The sequence below is a fragment of the Spermophilus citellus genome, assembly GCF_964194105.1.
Source record: "Spermophilus citellus genome assembly, chromosome: 2".
Classification (NCBI taxonomy): domain Eukaryota; kingdom Metazoa; phylum Chordata; class Mammalia; order Rodentia; family Sciuridae; genus Spermophilus; species Spermophilus citellus.
In genome coordinates, this window is record NC_138183.1 from 139,048,618 (window position 1) to 139,068,599 (window position 19,982).

Here is a 19,982-nt window from a genome sequence, read left to right on the forward strand (position 1 = left end):
CCGATGAGAGAAGAAGCTTCAGAGCACCTGCAACCCTGAAGCTTCACAGCACCATCACAGGGCCCCAGAAGGGTCCTCTGCAGAGAAGCAGATGAAAGGGCAGAGGAGGAGTGCTCGTGCAGGTGAGATAGCAAGAGAAGGAGAGACCACGCAGCCTCCCTGATACACAGCTGAAGTTCACAAAAAGCAAACAAAACCCCCAAAACCTCCACTCTAATAAAGCAAAAGAAACATGAACCACATTTTTAAAAATTTAGTTATTTTAGGCAACACTCTAGATAATGTGCAAAAAGTACTGGAGTTTCATCAGGAATGTGACAGCCTGAGATCAGGACACAGTCAATGAGCGACTGTCCCTGATGAGCTGGAGCTGGATCTTACACTCTTAGAGCAGCTCCATGCTTGAGATCACTGACCCAAGAATAAAATGTGGCTTCCCCATTTGGGTCCCAAACCAGACAAAGCCCCACCCTCCTCCTGGAGGAGGATGTCATCACAGACAGGCTTGTTGAGAGCTGCCTCTTGTCCTTGCTCACCTTGTTTGTCCCCACCATCCAGTTCCTCCAGAGCCAACGTGAGCAGAACACGTGCAGAGGGCACAAGGGTGGCAGGAGAGATCAGAAGCCCCTGGGAACTGAGCTCCTGGCTGCAGAGAGCTGGACTCTGCTCCTCCCAGTGAGTACCCCCAGCCCCCAGGCAGAGCCCGGGCATCTCTAGGTCAGCTGCACTGCAGCCTGTGGGCCCAGCCCAGCCCACCACCTGCTTTGCAAATGAAGTCATGCTGGTACCCAGCTGTGTTCATCCATCTTCAGACAGTCTAGGCTGCCTCTTCACTGCGGTGGTGGAGTTGACTAGTCAAGGAACAGAGTCAGGGGCTTGAAAGGGGAATGTTCTTACTACCTGGCCCCTGCAGCAAAAGTGCCCTTGGAGAGCACTCAGAGACCTGGTGCTGATGAGGGCACAGCTGACTTCTCTCCTGTCAGAGAAGAGCGCTGGTCTTGCGCTCTGCTGGTCCACATGCACGTGGGGCTGGGACATCTGTGAGAACCATGGAGGGAGGCCCTGCCTCACACAGAAGAGCACAGGACTGGAAAAGGTAGACCCATTTGAAGTTCGTACCTGCCTCCACTCTTCCCTCCCAGGTTTAGACTGGGAACTAAACTGATTTATCAGCTTTGGTCTTATGGAATGATATTTTATATTCTTTTTTAAAAAATATTTTTTTAGTTGTATAACAAAAATAACTTTATTTTATTTATTTTTAGGTGGTGCTGAGGATTGAACCTAGCATCTCGCATGTGGAAGGTGAGCGCTTTACTGCTGAGCCACAACCCAGCCCCATAGTTTTTACATTCTTATTTGTTTCATTTACTAGTGTTTTTGTTTGTTTTCCTATTGGGTTAAAATAAATTGCTTTTATTTATAAACTAGAAATTTTCTGCTCTGCATACCTAACCTAATTTGTAGTTTGTAGTTGCCAAATACCTGCACCTAGGGAGTCGACCAGCTGAGCAAAACCTAACCTTCTATTTCACAAGCTAAGAGTAAAAGAAAGAGATTAGAATTCCAGCAAAGCTTCCAAGCAGCACAGCGAGTCCTCAGTGGCTAACTGCTGCTGTACAGGATGCCGACGCACCTGCTCCTGCAGCTCTCGGAACAGGCGTATGGGATTCGGGTTCTTTCATATTAGCAGCATCTAGGAGCAGGAGGCAATGGACCTGAGCTGTTACTTTTTACTGTTGAAGATGAAATTCAAGGAAATTTACTGCCTTCTCAAAAGGTATGTATTTAAAACCCACAGTACAGAAAAGACATTGGAGCAAGGTCATTTTTGCATTGAGCTTCTCAAAATGGATTTTCAAACTATTAGGCAAGCTAGAAGGTCATGCTGCCCTTTGTTCCAGATGGTTCACTGCGACCTGGCCAGGATTTCCCAACATTATGACAATGTTCCTCTGACACAGAAGAAAGGTTGCAACATTGGGACACAAGGAAGCCTCCCAAACGCTGGGACCTTCCAGGTTCTAGAGGGCACCGAGGTCGCAAAGCAGATGCATGCCACCCAAGGGAAGTCACATCTCACACTCTACCTCACCCTCCAAAGCTAAATAAAGAGAAGGACTGTCTTCTAACCTGACATATTTTCCTGTGGTCTCGCCCATGTCCCCTACAGGCAAAGAAATTTGGATTTCCTCTTCGTGTAACAGGCGGGCCGTGAAATAAAGCTAAGAAAGAGACAACTTCGAAGAAACCACAGGACACAGGAAGCAGTTTTAGAAAATGGGGGCCGGAGGGCTCTTCATCGAGCTTCCATACTGGAAAGAAAGATCGAGAGCCCTCATTTGCTTTATTTATATGGGGGAACTTCAAAGGTTTCCATGGAATATTCTTTGCCAAATAAGGTAGGGGGTGAACTATTAGTTCCCAATGGGTTAGGCCCAACTCTGGAGCTTTGAGACCTGTCCCACTAGTACAGCGAGGGCAGAGATCTCACGCCTCGGGCAGTCTACACATGGGAATGCCGGGATCGATCCCCAGGGGAGACCTAAGTCCCCCGTGGCTCAGTACCAAGTAAAAGCCACCCAAGTAGCTTCACCGCTGAAGTAGCTTCACAGGTGGCATCCCACACTGTGATTAATTTACAACATTTTCTAAAAGGTGTGCATGCCTTCTGGACTCCCCATGAGGGAGGTGTCTGGAGCTGCCCTCAGAGATGTGAGCAAACCTCGTGGCCAGGGTTGCTGCGGTCCCTCCCCTTGCAATAAGGCTTTCCTACACTGTCTCTCCTTACCTGAGGCTGACTTGCTTTTTATTTGACAGCTCCCCTGGTGCTTGGAGGAATTCACCCTGTTGGGTTTAGGAAATGGAGTCCTTGTTGGCGTAGAGTCTTTGGGTGTAAAAACAAAACTACTTGTCCACATCACAACCACCTACTTAACTGTCCATCTCCCAATGGATGGCGAACTTGGTGACCATGGCAGCTCTCATAGGATCAGGATGGGTCCCCACTCTGTGCAGGTTGCAGAAAGGAGTGATTACTAGACATGGCTGGTGGGGACAAGCTCCCACGTCTGGAGATGGCTGCATTGGCTTAAACTTGCTATGTACCCACACCGCCAAGGACTAACATAGATTTTTTTAAAAAATGACCTGGTTATATGACCATCTCTGTCCCTACACTCTTTTTATAGTGGTGCTGGGTATCAAACCCACGCCAGGCAAGCGTCCACCACAGAGCTGCGTCCCCAGCCACCATATATCTTCTCTGATGGTCCCTTCAGTAAGAAGAATCTCATATTCAGAATAGGATATTTGTATTGTCAGTATCTGGGTTTTGTTTTCATTCTGAAGGACTCTTTACTAAGCATGACATGTTTGCAAAATAAAGGTCTTTTAAGGTCCCGGGTTCAATTGCTTACACCATGAAAATAAATAGATAAATTAATTAATCAAAAGTCCTACAGCCATAGGACCTTAGCACTAGAAAAACATTAGGAAAAATTTTTTTGAGGAATCTTCCTAGACAACATGCCAGGAAAATTTGACTGCAGGAAAGCCTCTCCCCATCAGGCAGTATATTGTTATCAGAAGCTGGAAATGGTGAGCATCTTAAACAATAAGCGTGCTTACTTGGAAGTCCCTCTTTCAGCAACCCCAGTTCTTGAACCCGGTGTAGGAAGGCAGTCTACAGCAACTCCAGCTCTTGAAGCGGGTGTAGGAAGTCGTCCATGGATGAAAGGCAGTGAGCCTCTGCGGTGATGGCTTGGGAAACCTGTACTTGGACCAGCCTGAGGTGAAGACTGGTGGACAGGAAAGGATACAGACACGACAGGACATGAAATCAGTCCTTTTACTGACCCAAGGGACAGGTGGAGAGATAAGTCTATCATGGACTTCCCGTCACGGACTGCCCATCACACTGAGAAAACAATCTGAATACCTTCAAAACTACGAATGTGTTTAAAGAGCTGAAAGGTCTGGCTACGACATACTGACCTAGAGAAAGCTTGGATGGTTTGGAAACAGCTCAAGTGGTTCTTTCCTCCTGTTCACATCCCTTTGCAAGGTGAGTCCGTCCGTCCTGCACCCAGCTGGGGCTCTTTCCCCAGCCACAGGTCTCAGCTGGTCCAGGACCCACTGGGTCAAATAGCAGGTAGACAGGAGGCCTCCTGGGGGTCCGGAGGCTCCGCACGTTCTGCTCCTTCTCTGGGAACTTGCCTCTCCTGGGAACCGTGTAGGCTTCCCTGCCTAGTGCCAGTGCACGTAGAGAGCCCCCGAGGCAGAGGCACCCAGCCACCTGCAGAGAGCCCACCAGCACCCCAGCCGCCCAGCTGGTGCCTGGCATCTCAAGCCCCTTTTCTAGGTAGTTTCTTACAGGAACAAAAACTGATAGTTTGCCCATAAAAACAAGTTCCATCCATTAGTTATCAAAGAAATTCAAACAGAAGCTATGAGACAGGGCCATTTCCACCTACCAGGTGGGCGCATAGGCAAGGGTTCTCCTCCACCTCCACCAGCACCGGATTCCATGCAGAGCTGAAGCTCAGGTTTCAGAAGGCTGTTGGGTGAGCGGCACCATGGTTCAACCTACAAGCCCCCCGCCCCCCTTCTTGGCCTGTATTCATAAGAGTGATAGAAATGTCAGGATTATTAGCCACGTTTTAATACATGCTCACATTAGGGGATCGATCTGAATGTCCTTCATGTAGTGATGAGCTCTTAAAAAAAAACATCGGGGTACATATGGAATACAGTCAGTCGTTGAAAGTGATGATATTTACATATTTTAACATGTAAAGACTTCCACATTCTTCTTATTGTTAAATGAACATACAGAGAGTGGTTTCCATTTACACAGCAGAATCATTTAATTTTAAGCAAAAGTATTGTCGCCTTTTTTTTTTTTTTTTTTTGGTACCAAGGATTGAACCCAGGGGTGCTCAGCCACTGAGCCACATCATCAGCCCTTTTGATTTTTTATTTTGGGACAGGGTCTCACTAAGTTGCGTAGGGCCTGGTTAAATGGTGAGGCTAGACTTGAACTTGCTATCCTCCTGCCACAGTCACATTTAAATTCTGAAAAGTGTATTATATCTTTTAAATAGTTTTAAATTCCTTAATTAGGTACAGGATTAAATTAAATTGGCCTATTTGGATGCAGTTACAGCTGTTGACAAAAACAAAGAAATGTTTTCTTCAGAATAAATAAATGCATTCTAATTTTAAATCAGTACAAACTTGTTTTTCAGAAGGTCAGAGGGAAACAGCAGGAATGGTCTGGAAACAATAATAATTAATAAACAAGTTTTGGTCTTTTGAACAGAATTGCTTGGCCCTGAAGCATTTAGGAAGCTTCATTCCGGCAGGGATTTCTGTTCCCACCCATTCCAATCAAGGGAGCTACTGCTGTCCTGCTGCAGCAAAATAACCGGGGGGGTGACGAGGAACTTGTGTAGATTGATACAGCGGGAGTAGGAGCCGTTTATTCTAGAACAGGAGGGGTATATATACATTCCACAAAGCTTATCTAATTAACATAAACTAGATACAGCAGTCAACCAATAAGGAATCTCCACACTTAATGGCTCGCTGGTGTTACTTCATAAACCACTCCCTCTGGCAAAATGCCAGGCGCCATCCTGACTTGTTTACAGACTCTAACATTGAGTCTTCCTGCTCTTTCAGGGGGCTTCAACACAACTGCCCAAATGGTGGAAATCAAGTGCTTACTGTATTAAAAAATTCCATTGAGAGACCCCCAATCCAAAATAGTCTTTATATTTAAAAAGTGAATTTCTTGTTAATGTAATTGACCAGTCTAGGAACTAACCCTTTTTGGATGTGTGGCCCAGACCCAACTGTGGCCGGGGGCCAAGGGTCCTTGTTCTCCAAGTTCTGGTCCTGCTCCAGGCAGATAGATGCTCAGATCCCTTCGGCAGGAGGCTTTCCCCAGGGCAGCCGCGTGGCAGCTACTCAAATGAGAGCAAGTGCCCATTGAGTGCCGTTGGCTGGGAGAGGAGGAGGTGCTGTTTCAAATGAGAAGTGGGAGGATTAGGAGCACCAGAGTTGCAGAGCTGGAGAAGTAGGGCCTGAGAGTCTTCCTGAGAGGAAAATCGGAATGAACTGTTTTTCCAAAGACAATAGATTTTGGGTAGCAAGATTCGTAGATGCTTACCACAGCCCTCTATAGAAGATTGTCTAGACCAGGAAGTGAAGCTTAAAACACATCCCTAGCCATAAAAGTTACCACACAGCAGTGAGGAATAAACCAGATACCTGAAGAACAACTGGAGACGCAGAATGCTAGTGGTCGGGGGGTTGTCAGAGTGCAGATGCACCTCAGGCAGGAAGCACGTGCCATCCCTTCACTGGATGGTTCTGGCCAGAGCAGAGCACTGGAAACCTTCCCGCTCAAGCAGAGCTTTTGGAATTCTTGAGTTTTAACCACATCATTCTAGGATTAGTCTTCAGGCCTCAGACCAAAGATCTGAGACATTGAAATAATTTTCCTAGGATTGTAATAGTCATTTGATTAGTGTTTGAAATGTTTTTCCATTGGGTTTTCATACCGATCTTTCTTTTTTCTTTTCTTCTTCTTGAGCATGTATAATGGAAAACATCGTGGTAATTATTCCCAAGTGCTGTGGCTTTAATCTCCCTTGTGTAATTGAAACTTCCTCTGTAGCTAAGTGGTTTTTGTGGATCCTCAACAGGCTAAGGACATTGGAATGTTGAGCATTCCCTGGGGTGGGGGATAGATACATGTGTGTACCTACGTAAAATCTTCATTGCCATTTCTTGTGAACCTTCTAAGGAAGCACTAGCGCTTGTTTCTCCCTCACTTGAATATTTAAGCCTCTGTGCATTGAACAAATGTTTATAGAATGTAAGCAATCGCATGCCGATATATGCCAACATCAGGAACTGTGTTATGACTGGTTAGACAGTGGGGGCAAGACCATCCTTGCCATCAGAGACTTACAGACTAGTGAAAAAGACAAAAAATAAATAAGGGAGGATTTTTTTTAAACAAGCATAAAAACTATTGATGTGCATAATTATATGTGGTAGGAGACTTTAGGAGTTGACCAGGTGCAATGACAGGGGTGGGGGAAGGTGGGACAAAGAAACCTCATTTGATGAGACTGTTCTAAGGCCTCTCTGAAGAGATGACAAGAAGGAACATGGAAAAGCAGAGTAGCCAGTGCGCCCCAGAGGGGGTGTTGCAGGGACAGCATGAGCAAATGTCCTGAGGTGTGGAAGCAACAGCAGGGAGCATGGCGTGCCTGCAGCACTGGCTGGAGTGAGGTGTGGAATGTCCCTGGAGAGGTCCCACACGCAGGGCCTTGTGGTCCTGTGGAAAGGAATTTGGATTTTTCTTTAAAAGCCACTAATGAAAGAATGTGGCCTGATTTGTATTTTATTTATTTATTTATTTTTAATGAGAGAGAGAGAGAATTTTTTAATATTTATTTTTTAGTTTTCGGCGGACACAACATCTTTGTTTGTATGTGGCACTGAGGATAGAACCCAGCGCCCTGTGCATGCCAGGCGAGTGCACTACAGCTTGAGCCACATCTCCAGCCCCCTGATTTGTATTTTTAAGTGATTACTTAGCTATGCAGTGAGTGGGCTGAACAAGCTGAGACCAGTAAGGGCCAGGAGGGCAAGGAGACAAGCAGCGTTATTTTGATGTAGAAGGTGGTGTCAACAGGGTGGACAGGATGTGGAGGGGACAGAGAGAGGGTGCTGCTCATCCTCTGCCTGAGCAAGCAGACTAGTGCTGGCGCTGGGCCCGGGAAGATGCGTCAGTCGAGAACTTGACAAGATGGTGCACTCCAATAGGCTGAGGAGGGAACTCAGTGAGGGGGCAGGCAGAGTTAGGAAGACCAGCTGGGGACAGCACAGGACAGCAGGACCAGCATCCTAGGGCCAAGGGGTAAGGGGTGGTCGGTTCCTAGAGCCAAGCACTGTAGTTGTGACCACAGCTATAAAAGACTGTCCCACGAAGATACAATTTCTTCTGTAGGAGTGTAGGCACGACCTACCCAAGGCTGGCAGCAGGAGGGAGCCAGGGACTCATGCCCACTGCCCTCTCCTCCTTCCCTCCAACCTCCTGCCAGTGCCTTCCACCAGCGAAGCAGAAGCTGAAACCCACAGTTGGCTATTGGAGCCATCCACAGAGATTGTCCCCAAGCCAGAGGAGGTGGAGACAGGTGGAGGTGACTAGGGGGTGCAAAGGGAGAGCCCTCGGCTCAGGAAGCTGAGAGAGGGGGGTTGTGCAGGTAGGAGTCAAGAGCCACAGTGGCGCTCTGACTTTAGATGTTCATGATGTACAACTGGTATTTCGGGTAGATGAGTCTGCACCTTGAAAGAGGGTTATGCTGGACATTAAACTTGTCCCCAAGTTGTTTTCCAGTTAGTGGGAGATGGGCTGACGGGGTTGTGTGAGCAGTCACAGGACAGCGGTGAAAGCGGGGAGGGCAGGGTCTGGACACAGAGGAAAAGCCAGGGAGCCTGGAGAAGATGGTTCTGGAGAAAACCAGAAGAGCGCAAAGCTGAGAAAGCACGAGGAGTGGGTGCCACCTGGAGTGGTCGGAGGGTCGGGCGAGGACCGCCTGCACGTAACTGCCATCAGGGAGCTGGAACACAGCCCCAACGACACCTTTGCTTTTCAAACTTGGATGGAAAAAATGTTGAATATTATACATTTAATGACAGCTGTAAAGTACTCTAAAACATTAAGACGAGGAAACAATGGTCTGTGTGGCAGGTTTAATCAATAAAATCAGATCAATAAAATCAAACAATCTGAGCAACAAGTTCTACCACAAAGACCCACGAGGTGGTGTGGCCCCGGGGAGGTGACTATCATGAGGGCTCCACCCTTAGAATCAGAGCGGGTGGCCTTATAGAGGGGCCTGTGAGGGGTTTGCCTCTCTTGCCTGGTTCCCTTCTGCCATGAGGACACATGTTCTTCCTCTTTGGAGGACATGCGTGACACAAAGGTGCTAACTTGGAAGTGGATCATCACCAGAGGTTGAGCCTGCAGGCACCTGGGGCAGCCTCCAGGTCTTTGAGAAACAAACTTCCCTTCCTTATACATTACCCAGTTTGTGGCTTTTTGTTACAGTAGCACAAATGAATTAAGACAACACACTTTGTGGAAAGTACTGTGGTAGGCTCCTTGCAGGTGACTGGGGAAAGAACACACATTTTTAGAGGTGCCCAGGAGAAGCAGGGTTCATTGATTTATGTTAGGTCAGTGATGCCCACTCTTTTCCCATAGGGATAAACATAAGGAGACACAGAAAACTCTTCAGGAAAAAAAAAAAAACTCTTTTACTCGTCCTACAAACTACAAAAGTCATTCTTGGTTGTGTAAATACAAGAAGAATCATATTCATCAACCTTAAGAATCTGAAAATCCTGGCATGGTGCACACACCTGTAATTCCATCAGCTTGGGAGGCTGAGGCAGGAGGATCACAAGTTCAAGGCCAGCCTCAGCCACTTAGTGAGGCCAAGAAAAGAAGGAGGAGAAGGAGAGGAAGAGGAAAAGGAAGAGGAAGAGGAAAGAGGAGGAGGTAGAAGAGAAGGAGAAGGAGAAGAAGAAGAGGAGGAGAATCTGAAATCTTTCTGTGACTGGATAGAGAACAACAAAAGAAAGGTAAATTGTACAGGTGTAAGTAGACTTCAGAGAGAAGCAAGATCAGGCCCACAGCCCCTTCTTGTTAGATGTTCAAAATCATGAGACACGCTAATGTCTTCAGATACTCAGAGCTCTCTGGTAGGCATGGACCTTAAAGACCCCAAAAAACACTTGGAAAGCAGAACATGCAGTAGGACCCTCGCTCCACATGTAGAGCTTCTGCGTGTCTCCAGGCCCTCCACCTTGAGAAGGCGAGCTTCTGAGTAAACCCCACATCACTCCTGTGCCTTGTACATGACAAATCGGCTGCAACTCTTCCTAGCAGTCTCTCAGCAGTCCTGTGTGGACAGGGGTCCAGATGGGGCTCACTTGGATCTCACAGGTTTCACTATGTGTCAGCCAGGGATCTGGAGAAGTGAGGAGAGCTGGTTTATTTTGACAGGGACCAGGGATATGCTCATCCCACCTATAATCCTACCTCACTTAATCCTGTTAATCTGTTGAGTTCTACTGTTTCTCCACTTCACAGACACGGAAAACTGAGGTTGTAGGAGGTGTTTGGAGGGAGCCAGCATCAACAGGTCTGTGTAACCCTAGTCCAAACAGGATGCCTTTCAGGGAACAGGATGAATTCCCACATCTCTACATAGGTTAACTTTCAGTTAGTGTTTTCCATGTAAATGGTGCAGAATGTCTGCCAAACACACAATCTGGGTCTGCTATATCCCCATTTGTTATAGTTTGGATGTGAGGTGTCCCCAAAAAACTGACATGTGAGACAATGCCAGAAGGTTCAGAAGAGAAGTGATTGGGTTGTCTTAACCCAATCAGTGAACTATTCACCTGATAGGGTTAACTGGGTGGTAAATGAGGTGGTAGGGTACGGCTGGAGGAGGGGGCATTGTGGGGATGGCTTTGGGTATATATTTGTATCTGGATAATGGAGTTCTCTCTCTGTTTGCTGGTCACCATGATGTGAGCTGCTTCCCTCTGCCACATTCTTCCACCATGATGTTCAGCCTCACCTCGAGCTCCAAGGAATGGTGCTGGACTTCTATGGACAAAGAACTTTGAAACCATGAGCCCTCAAATAAACTTTTCCACCTCTACAATTGTGCTGGAAAAAATCTGACTAGAACACCATTTGACACATGAAATGGTGTTTTCCAATGGCAAGAACCTTAAAGTGAGGGGAAAGACTAAGAACCTCCCTTTTCCTGGATGTACTTTATTTATGAAATGAGAAAGCTGAAATATGTGATGTGCACTTTCTAGCTTGCATTTTTGTTTCTAGTAACCATCCAACTACCCAGCAATTTAAGCTCATTTTTAATCCTACACTTAGGTTCATTGTAGTATATATTCTCTGCAGGAAGATGGATGTTCCCCCTGCCCACCAGCACTTTGGATTGAACCCAGGGGCACTCTATCCCTGAGCCACATCCCTAGTCTTTTTATTTATTATTATTATTTTTAAAAATTTGAGTCAGGGTCTAAGTTGCCCAGGTTGGCCCTGAACTTGCAATGCCCCTGCCTCAGTCTCTGGAGTCTCTGGGACTACAGATACACACCACTGTACCTGGCTTGGAGGCTTCTTTATGATGCAGGAAAACATACAATTGGTTCAGTAAAAACAACTGATTAGTTTAGAAGATAAAAGTAAAAGACACAAAAATAAAAGGGAGGGCCACTCTGGGTGTTTATCCACAAGAACTGAAACCAGGATTTGGTGGAGATACTAAAGCTTCTTTCTCACGGCAGCACAATAGCACAATAGCCAGGTAAACAGCCTACACGTCCCTGCCATATGAGTGGACAGAGAGAATGTGACACCATACAATGGAATACTACGCACCTTTTAGAAAGAAGGCACTCTGCAACACACAACAGAGGTGCATTTGGGGTCACAGAAGGACACTGCAGGTGCCACAACGTGAGGTATATAAATGGTGGAATGGGTATGATTGGAGTGGGGCAGGTTCTCAGGGTTGATGAAGGGAAATGGAAATTGCTGGCCAAGAGGCATAAAGTTCAGTCAAAAAGAGGAACGAGCTCTGGAGACCCCTGTGCAATGCCAAGCAAACAGCCAAAAGCAATGTTTTCTAAACAGAAATCAGCCAAGACGATGGATTTCATGATGAAGGTTCTTACCTCAGGAAATTAGCATAAAATTGGAATTTTATATGTTTATAGACTATTGCTGTCCACCCTGCTTCTAGAAATTACATAAGTGTTGAAGGAACATGCATCTTCTGGGAGTTATGCCAAGAACCCCTTGGTTTCTCTGTGAACGTGAGAAAGGTAATGATATGGAAATAGCCTCAGTTTCCTCATTTACATGGCTACTCAGCTCGCAGCACTTTTGTAAGGACTATGTGAGGTCATGAAAGGCCTTGTGTGCTGAAAAGTGCTCTTCCAGGTAAGGGGACATTAGTGCCAAAGTAATGACAACATAAAATGAGGTCCAGTGACCTTTTTAGCACCCTTGTTTTCAATAAGGAGCAAGGCCATAATTTGAGTAAGAACCTCTTACACTAGTTCTTAGAGGTGGACAGTAGAACACACGAGGTGGTCAGGAAGGGTGGAAGAGAACACCAAGAAATCAGACATGCAGACGAGCAGCACTGGAATGAGAGGAGGGTTCACCTGGAAACTCGAGTCGGCCCTCCTGAGCTGAAGGCACCACTGGGAACAGGGCTGCTTCGTAACAAGCAGCACATGTGCACACTCAGGACGGTCTCAGGTTGGACGAACAGACTAACAGATGCTGTTCCAAAGACCTGCAGACCATCTTACAGATTCTGAATACGCAAGCAATAATTTCCAGAATCACAGGTTCTGAGAGGCAGTTGATGGGTGTGAGACAATAATTGAACAGCTTCCCTCAATAAAAGAAAGTGCAAAGCCCTTTGAGGATTTCAGTAGACAGCTGAAGGAGAAATCTCTGGGTAGAAAGGAAGGGCTTCTAAGAGTCCTTCTATCTTTTTTCTCGGTATTTGGATATGTAGACTGGGAGTTTGTGGCTCCTCCTTTAGGATTTCAGCTCCAGTTATGAGCTATGAACAAATCCATTTCCCACTGCTCTTAGAGCTGAACAAGATCCTTCAAAAAGAACTAAATTAAAACCAAGAGGAAGACAAAAAGGAAATGAAAGTCACATACAATATTCCAGCTGATCATGACCAGCTCCTAATTTGTGGGCCTGCTCCAGCCCATGCTTTCTTTCCAACATGAACCTTTAGCTGTCTTCTTACTATTACTCAGGAGCTGGAAACTTGTCTAACCTGCGCTGTCCTGTTCTGGGACAAGCACATTCTCTCTCCTAAAGTTTTCACGGAGTCCTGCTGCCAAGTGTTTTATTACTCAGTATCTGATCGGAAAGCCAAGTTCCATAGCCCCCACCTCATTCGGCAAGCTTCTCACTGCTTTATTTTGATGGATTAGGACAGCTCTTCCCTGGTCCCACCCACATCCCAGAAGCACTTAAAGGAAAGAAAATGTTTTTGTGTACTATCAGGGAAAGACATGAAATACATACAAACGAAGAGCCTATGGGAGGCCCTTACCTAGGTGTGCAGGACAACTGTGCTTCCCTACACGAGTACACTGCCTTCTCCTATTTTACAAAACTCGGTCTTCACGTATGCCCTGGCTTGGGGCTCCTTTTCTTCCTGAGTCCCCATTAGATTGACACCTGCACAATGCCATGCCCGACTTAGCTTAATAACTGGAAAGCCTCCTTCTGCTGCCAACTTGGTGGCTCTGCTGTGTGACCTTCTCCAGACTTCTTCCTGCTGGTTCTTTTGTTTCCATGAGCTCCACCCTCATGTCTATGCTGAAGTGTGGATTTCTAACCCAATTTTTCATCAACTTAGTCCCATCTGCTTTGATCTTCCAAAAGTTCCTCAAATTGTCTAGTTCATTACTGGCATTTTATGTGAATTTTGGGTTGCTATTTTTACACTTTCTTTTTAGTGGAATTTTGGAAGGAAAGGACCATAACCTTTCCTTAGTACACATTTTGAAACAAAAGCTCTTATCCAAATTTTCTAACCTTTCCTAAATGATTTTCTTTTTAAGTGTAATAAACCTAGGAACTCTTTGGAAGACAGGAAAATGCATGAAGGGTCAGCACTCCAACCTCCTGATAACCATCCTGAAGTCAGTTTCTGCTTGGTATGACAAGACTCCTAGAGAAAGTGAGGAAGAATACCTTGGTCTTGATCAAGTCAGTTTTCTTTGTATTTACATTAAAAATTAGAAGATTCTGCAAATCTCGGCTCACATATTGTCATTCTGCACAACTCTCTATGTATTTTAATCTAATTAGAACAAACAAGGATCTGAAACTCACCTATAAGACTGGATGACTAGGGATAAAGAGTCTAGAAATCTCAACAAGCCACCAATAATTCTACCTGATGATTAGCCATGGCTATCACTACAGATGAAGGAAGACTCAAAATAACTACAAGCCCAATTCCTGCCTTTGAAAGTTTACTCTGGTGCTGGGAACCTTGAGCATGCAAAGTAAAAAGGATTACTCAATTATCACTCTTAGCAGAAACTATTATTCCAATCAAGGTAAGAGTCTCCATCTCCCATGAATTTCATGCTCATGTCCATCATTCTTCTATTTGTGCTGATCCCCCACATAGAACATCCTCTTCTCTTCTTACCTTCTATCTAAGTGTCATCTACTATTACCATCATTCAGGAGATAATACCATATAATTAATTATTTGTAAATAAAGGAAAATTAGGAACTTCACATGTCCAAAACCAAAAAATTAAAGTATAACTCAGAAGAAAATATATGCAAATAGCTGAACACAGAATAAAGCCAAAGTATAAAATCAATGGATTATAAATTATCACTAGACTTGAAAACAAGCTTTCACACATTAAAAATAATCACTGAACCTGAAGTGACAAGCAATAAACTGAACTCCTATTCAAGAAACCACACAGGAAGACACTTTTTCTTTTTTTTTTTTTAACTCCCCTCTCCAGATGCTTCAGAGAACATCTGAAGGCTGTTTACATGCAGCAAAACAAAAATATTAGGTTTCACAAGTGTCTTTTCAGGGTTTCTGCTTGTTATTACTATTTAAGGCTAACCTCGCATTAGATATTTTACATGCCAGGCAATCATTTATTTTGTTTAACAAATGTTTTTATTGCATCCCAATTACATGCCAGGGACTGTGCTGGGTGCTAAAAACAGACAGGGTCCTTCTCATCAGAGCACTTTAGCCTAGTGGAAGACAAACATTAATCAAGTAGTCACACAGATTGTGGGTAAACAAAGGTATAGAACACTGTATATGCAAGCACACCCACACACAAATATATGTACATGTGCTATAAACTCCTGCAAGAGCAGGAATCATATCTTGTTTGTTAAATAACTTATTCCCATAAAAATCTGCAGCTATTCTTATTAACTTTTTTTTTTCAATGAAGTCAGCTTTGAATGTTCCATATTTTAGGATACTTCAAAAGATCAGAAAGATATACTCTTATTTTTAAATAACTTATAAAGAAATCTTACCTAAGTTATGAGGTGATCTCATGATCAATATTATCAGATTAATGTAAATATTAGTTAAGCATCAAAGGAATGACATTTACTTTTCTTAAAAAAGAAATATTCACATAATTTATGCACTAAAATAATGTGAAGGTATTAAAATTTTTAACAATACACATAAAAAAATTTTTTAAAGCACATTTTTACACCGTATATCCTGGAAGTTTGTTTATTACTAACTCACAGATATCTTTATATTGCTTTGAAATTCTTAGTGAACCAATGTCATCATCATCTTCAAAATGATCTGAAGCACTGCCATCCAGAACATCGAGTTCTAATTCTGACAAATTAGAGGGCAGGTAAGAACTCACTTGAGATGTCCGTGGTGACTGGCTTTTTTCTGACCATTTGCGATCAGTTTCTGCTTTAAGTTTCATAGAGAAGTCTTGACATCTTTTTTTATCCTTAGTGTTATGCCTACTGTTTTGGTCTATCTGGCTTTCTTTTTCCTTAGTCCAGTGGGATGAAGATAAATTACTGGTGGAGTTACTAGATGCTTTTTCCACACTTTCATCCCGAGTCTTTGAAAGATGACATCTTTTTTGTGAGAGTATTGGTGATCCAGCTGAAAAAGGTGGGCTAAGAATAGAACTCTTCTCACTGCTACTTTTTCCTAGGGGTGGTCTTGGTCCACTAGACTTCCTCGTAGGTGAAATTTCTGCCCGTGGACTATTAGCATGACTCTGTAAGCTCCTGCTGGTCTCCTCAGTGCTGTAGAAGTCTTCTGAATAGCAAGGGCTGGTGAAGTCATCTGAATACTTCAGCTCTGAGATGCTTTCATGGGAACTATTTTCATTCATTTCAGCAGGAATGTTATTATCTGTGTTTCTGACCTGCCAATTATCTATTTCTTTATCTACAATTCTGCCAGCCATAGCATGTTGTTGGAAAGCACATGGACTTTGTACTCTGGTTTCCAGTTTTCCTCCCAAAATACTTGTATGAGTCAATCTTTCTGGAATAATAAAATCTGCAGGACTCGAGATTCTTCCCAATGTGCTGGTTCTGTTTTCCCCACAATCAACTGTCTTTTTTCCAGTTGCACATTTTAGTTTAGTTTCTTTAGTTGTGCTGGTTTCATCAAAGACTTCACTAATTTGCCTTGAGGTATCACTATTTTCAGAAGATGCATCTGAATCTAAATACGTGTCTCTAGGTAGCTGATGTGGCTTCTGATTTTGTTCTGCAAAGCTTAATACTTTAGAGGATGGAATTCTGAATTTTGTACTTGTACCCAACATTTGTGCTTGCATTTTTCTATACTCTTCTCTTTTTTCATGTATTACCAACATGTCAGGATTTGTTTGCTTTAAACGTAGTCTGAGTGTATTTGTTAAGCCATAAAGTAGCTTCCCCCTTGTAACTCTTTTTTGGTGGTTGCCATTGTTCTCAAAATATTTACCTTTCTTAAGGTTTTCAACTTGGTTCTTTTTACACTGAAGGCTCGCTGACTTTTCGTGGCCCCCCACTGAAAGCTTATCCTTCTTATATTCAGATTGACATGTGGATTTGGTGCAAGATTCTGGTACCTTCTTATCCTCGGTTCTATACAACCAGGCTAAGTGCGGATGTACATGAGTTGGGCTTGCCACAGGTTGGTTGTATAACAAGGACAACTCAATTAACAAAGCATTTAGCAGAGGAAGCTGCCTTATTGTATTAATTGTATTTTGTTCAGTTTGAGGGTGATATGTAGTTTGATTAATTGCTCCTACATCCTGACTCCCTGGTGGACTCAAAAGCACGGGAAGAGTCTCCTGTGTTGCAGAATCTGTACCTTCAGGAGGACTCAGATGTGTTGGAGGGTTTACAAGTACTTTTTGAGGCAAGGCATCACCTAGCTCCTCGGGTACGTCCCTTTGGGGCTCAATGGTGATTTTGACGCCTGCAGGAACTGCCCTTTCTTGGGTCAAGTGAGTGTAATACAGTGGAGGAGGGCAAAAGGTGTTGGTTTCCAGGTCCAACTCGGCGTCTTCCTCGGTGGAGGCGCTGGCACTGCTGCCTGAAGCCTCCACAGAGCCAGGCCTGCCCATCTCCGCGGAGACCGTGCGGGATGGGCGGGCCGCGGGGTCCGGGGCGCCGAGGTCTGGGTCCAGGTCGGCGAGATCCTGGGGGTCTGGGTCCGGGGCGCCGAGGTGGGGGTCTTGGGGGGCGGGATCCTGCGGTCCGGGGTCCGGGGCGCCGAGGACGGGGTCCAGGTCGGCAGGGGCGGGATTCTGAGGTCCGGGGGCCGGAGTGGGGTCCCGGGCGCAGCCGTCCAGCTCCGTCAGGCGGCAGAAGAGCGCCAGGTCCCCGACGCGCTCGCCCTCCGGGTCCAGCAGGGCAAACGTGCCGCGGCTGCCGGGCCCGCGAGCGGCGGGCAGCGGGACGTCGCAGGCGCCCAGCATCCGCGGCGCGGGCGGGCCAGGAGAGGCGGGCAGCTGCAGCAGCGCGGCGCGCAGTCGCGGGCGGCGCAGGGCGGCGGGGCGCAGGCGGAACACGCAGGCCTTGCCGCGCCCGAAGCCCAGCGCGCCGCCGGGTGCCGGAGCGGGCGTGGTGGGTGCGCGCACCAGCAGCGGCGGGAAGTCCAGCAGGCGGAAGGCCACGGCGGGATCGGGAGGTGGCGCGGCCTCCAGGCGCACCCAGTCCACCAGCAGCTCCAGCGAGAAAAGCCGCTGGGCCGCCATCGCCGTTGCCCGCTGTGCCACCGCCCCCCGCCGGAAGCCGCGGGCGCGCGCTCTCGCGAGAAGCAGGAAGGCCGGCGGGAAGGCCGGCAGGAAGTCTCGCGAGACCGGGCCGCCAGTCGCGCGGGCCTGGGCAGTAGGGCGGAGCCGGCTAATATCGTCAGGTCCCCTGAAACGCGGGGTCGGGCCCGACGCCAGGGTGTGCGGGCGCCCGTCCAGCGCAGCACGCACGCTGCAGCGGCAACCCCGTGGCCGTGGAACGCCGGAGTCCGGCCTGCCGAGGTGTGACCCGCGTCTCCAGCGGCGGAGACCGGCGCTGTGGGGCCGACCGCGGTGGAGGCGGGACGCCCGCCTGCCCGGGGCCGAGGACGGGTCGCGCAGCCACCTGGGGGAATGACTCCCTGTTCGAGAGCACGGCGGCCCCCAGCCGGGACTTCACACTAGTAAGGAAGTCACCCGGGACCGCAGTTTATGAAGTATTCAGTCCATGGCGAATACAGTCACTGTCCATCATGAACCCGGCCTGGCCTGGTCATCTGGCCCCGCGGCTACGCGCTCCTGCGGTGGGCGTGGGGCGGCGAGTTCAGCCTGCAGGAGTGCCCAGGGCAGCCTCGTGGGGAGGCTGTTCTCCTGACACTGGTGCTTCCATCCCCACGTAGAAGGATGTGATAACTCCAAGAGGGAATTCAAAAATGAAAACATTCTGCAAATTTAAAACCAGAACCTGAAACAGCCAAGTCAAAGCCCTCACCACAGTTTAAAACCCCTGGTAGGTGCTGGTTTTGTGACAAGCTGGGAACCCCCGCTCCATGAATTCCGGAGAGACAGATGGAGGAGGTTGGGGCTCCTGCAGCAGCTCTGCTAGTCCTTCTCCATGGATTCCCAGGGGCCTGCACTTCAAGTTTCCAAGCCATAATATTCCTGGAGTGAAGATTTCAGTGAGGAGCAGCAGACACCTATGGTTATCATTCAGGACCTCAGATAAAAGCCTATACAGAAAGACAGCCCCTGCCCAAGACTAGATTAGAGGCTTCTGGAATCCAAGCAAATAGCCCCTTCTTTCCTGTCTGCATTGGACCCTCACACACCTTAAACACCGTGAAAACTAGAACCATATATTCTGTGAGGCCTTATATTCTGTTGTTGGTAAAGATGAGGAAACTGTGTCCTCAGTTAACATGTTTGGTGTTTGAACAGGGATCTTTTTTATTTCCAGTCTCTTCTTCCTGTTTTTCAGTTTATGGCAAGGAGGAAGTAATAGTTTTCCTGTATGCTGTCATTAAACTACTTTAATGTCCCATAACTCTGGCAGAGTTAGAACCAGAATCATTGCTATTTTCAATATAGGTAAGAAATAGCTGTTGGATTCTGTAACAGAACCCCGGGCTCAGCAGTACAGTTTCAATTTTATTTTGAACCTGCTAGAAATTTATATTAGAAATTCATTCCCTAAAGAAGGTCAAGGAAAGGCTACAGAGTGGGCAAGAAGGCAGGATGGAGATGGGGACGAAGAATAGACAAAAGGCTCCACTACTGACTAGAGGGAAAGAGTGTCTTCAACTCCATTCTGATAAATCAGCCTGCCAGAAAGGAAGGGGAAAGTGAAATCATGCAGCATCTTAAGGGGTTGGTGAGCATGGGTTCATTGATAAGCCCAATGAGACGAGTGGTTGTGAGAGCAAAGGCTGTCCTTGGCAAGAGGTGCAGATGGTGGGTTAAAATACCAGCTTAGATACTGTTCATAATTGTAACCCCAGCACAAGTTCAGTGACTCCAGGGGTGTCCTTCCAGATGGTCTCATAGATTCTCAATCTGTAATAGGTATGCGAAAGTGCAGATTGTTGGACCCCCTTCCAGAAATGTCTGTTTACTCCGTCTAAGGTCACTCTTACCAAGGGAGCCCTGTTCCGTAGTTTGAGCATGACCACACTACTTCCTGATGTATTGTTAATGACTAACTTACTATTTGACAACTCTCTAGCAAACAGAATGGTATTGCAATCATGCCAACAAATATCAGAAAGATTTATACATTTATGTAATTAACAGCTCCTTTCACACCTTCAGGGTGA

At 46.3% G+C, this 19,982-nt stretch overlaps 1 protein-coding gene and 2 long non-coding RNA genes across 3 annotated transcripts; 2 read left to right on the plus strand and 1 right to left on the minus strand.

The window, feature by feature from the left end:
• The first annotated feature begins 554 nt into the window (after window positions 1–554).
• On the plus strand, window positions 555–3,192 carry LOC308642339. Its single transcript, XR_014020536.1, has 4 exons — window positions 555–675; window positions 1,266–1,305; window positions 1,691–1,780; window positions 1,905–3,192. It is a non-coding gene; the product is annotated as an uncharacterized lncRNA (long non-coding RNA).
• A 528-nt stretch (window positions 3,193–3,720) lies between these two features.
• Window positions 3,721–10,714, plus strand: LOC308634347. The gene is made up of 3 exons (XR_014019003.1): window positions 3,721–4,066; window positions 9,290–9,669; window positions 10,181–10,714. It is a non-coding gene; the product is annotated as an uncharacterized lncRNA (long non-coding RNA).
• Window positions 10,715–14,768: 4,054 nt separating this feature from the next.
• Window positions 14,769–18,907, minus strand: LOC308634340 (microtubule-associated protein 10-like). The gene has a single exon (XM_081268173.1). It carries the CDS (start codon window positions 17,911–17,913, stop codon window positions 15,388–15,390), a length of 2,526 nt encoding a protein of 841 aa, XP_081124299.1. The 5' UTR covers window positions 17,914–18,907; the 3' UTR covers window positions 14,769–15,387.
• Window positions 18,908–19,982: the final 1,075 nt, after the last annotated feature.

Bases quoted from the DNA above. Each gene is read 5' to 3' on its own strand.
- LOC308634340 (XM_081268173.1), bottom strand. From the start codon at position 17,913: ATGGCGGCCCAGCGGCTTTTCTCGCTGGAGCTGCTGGTGGACTGGGTG.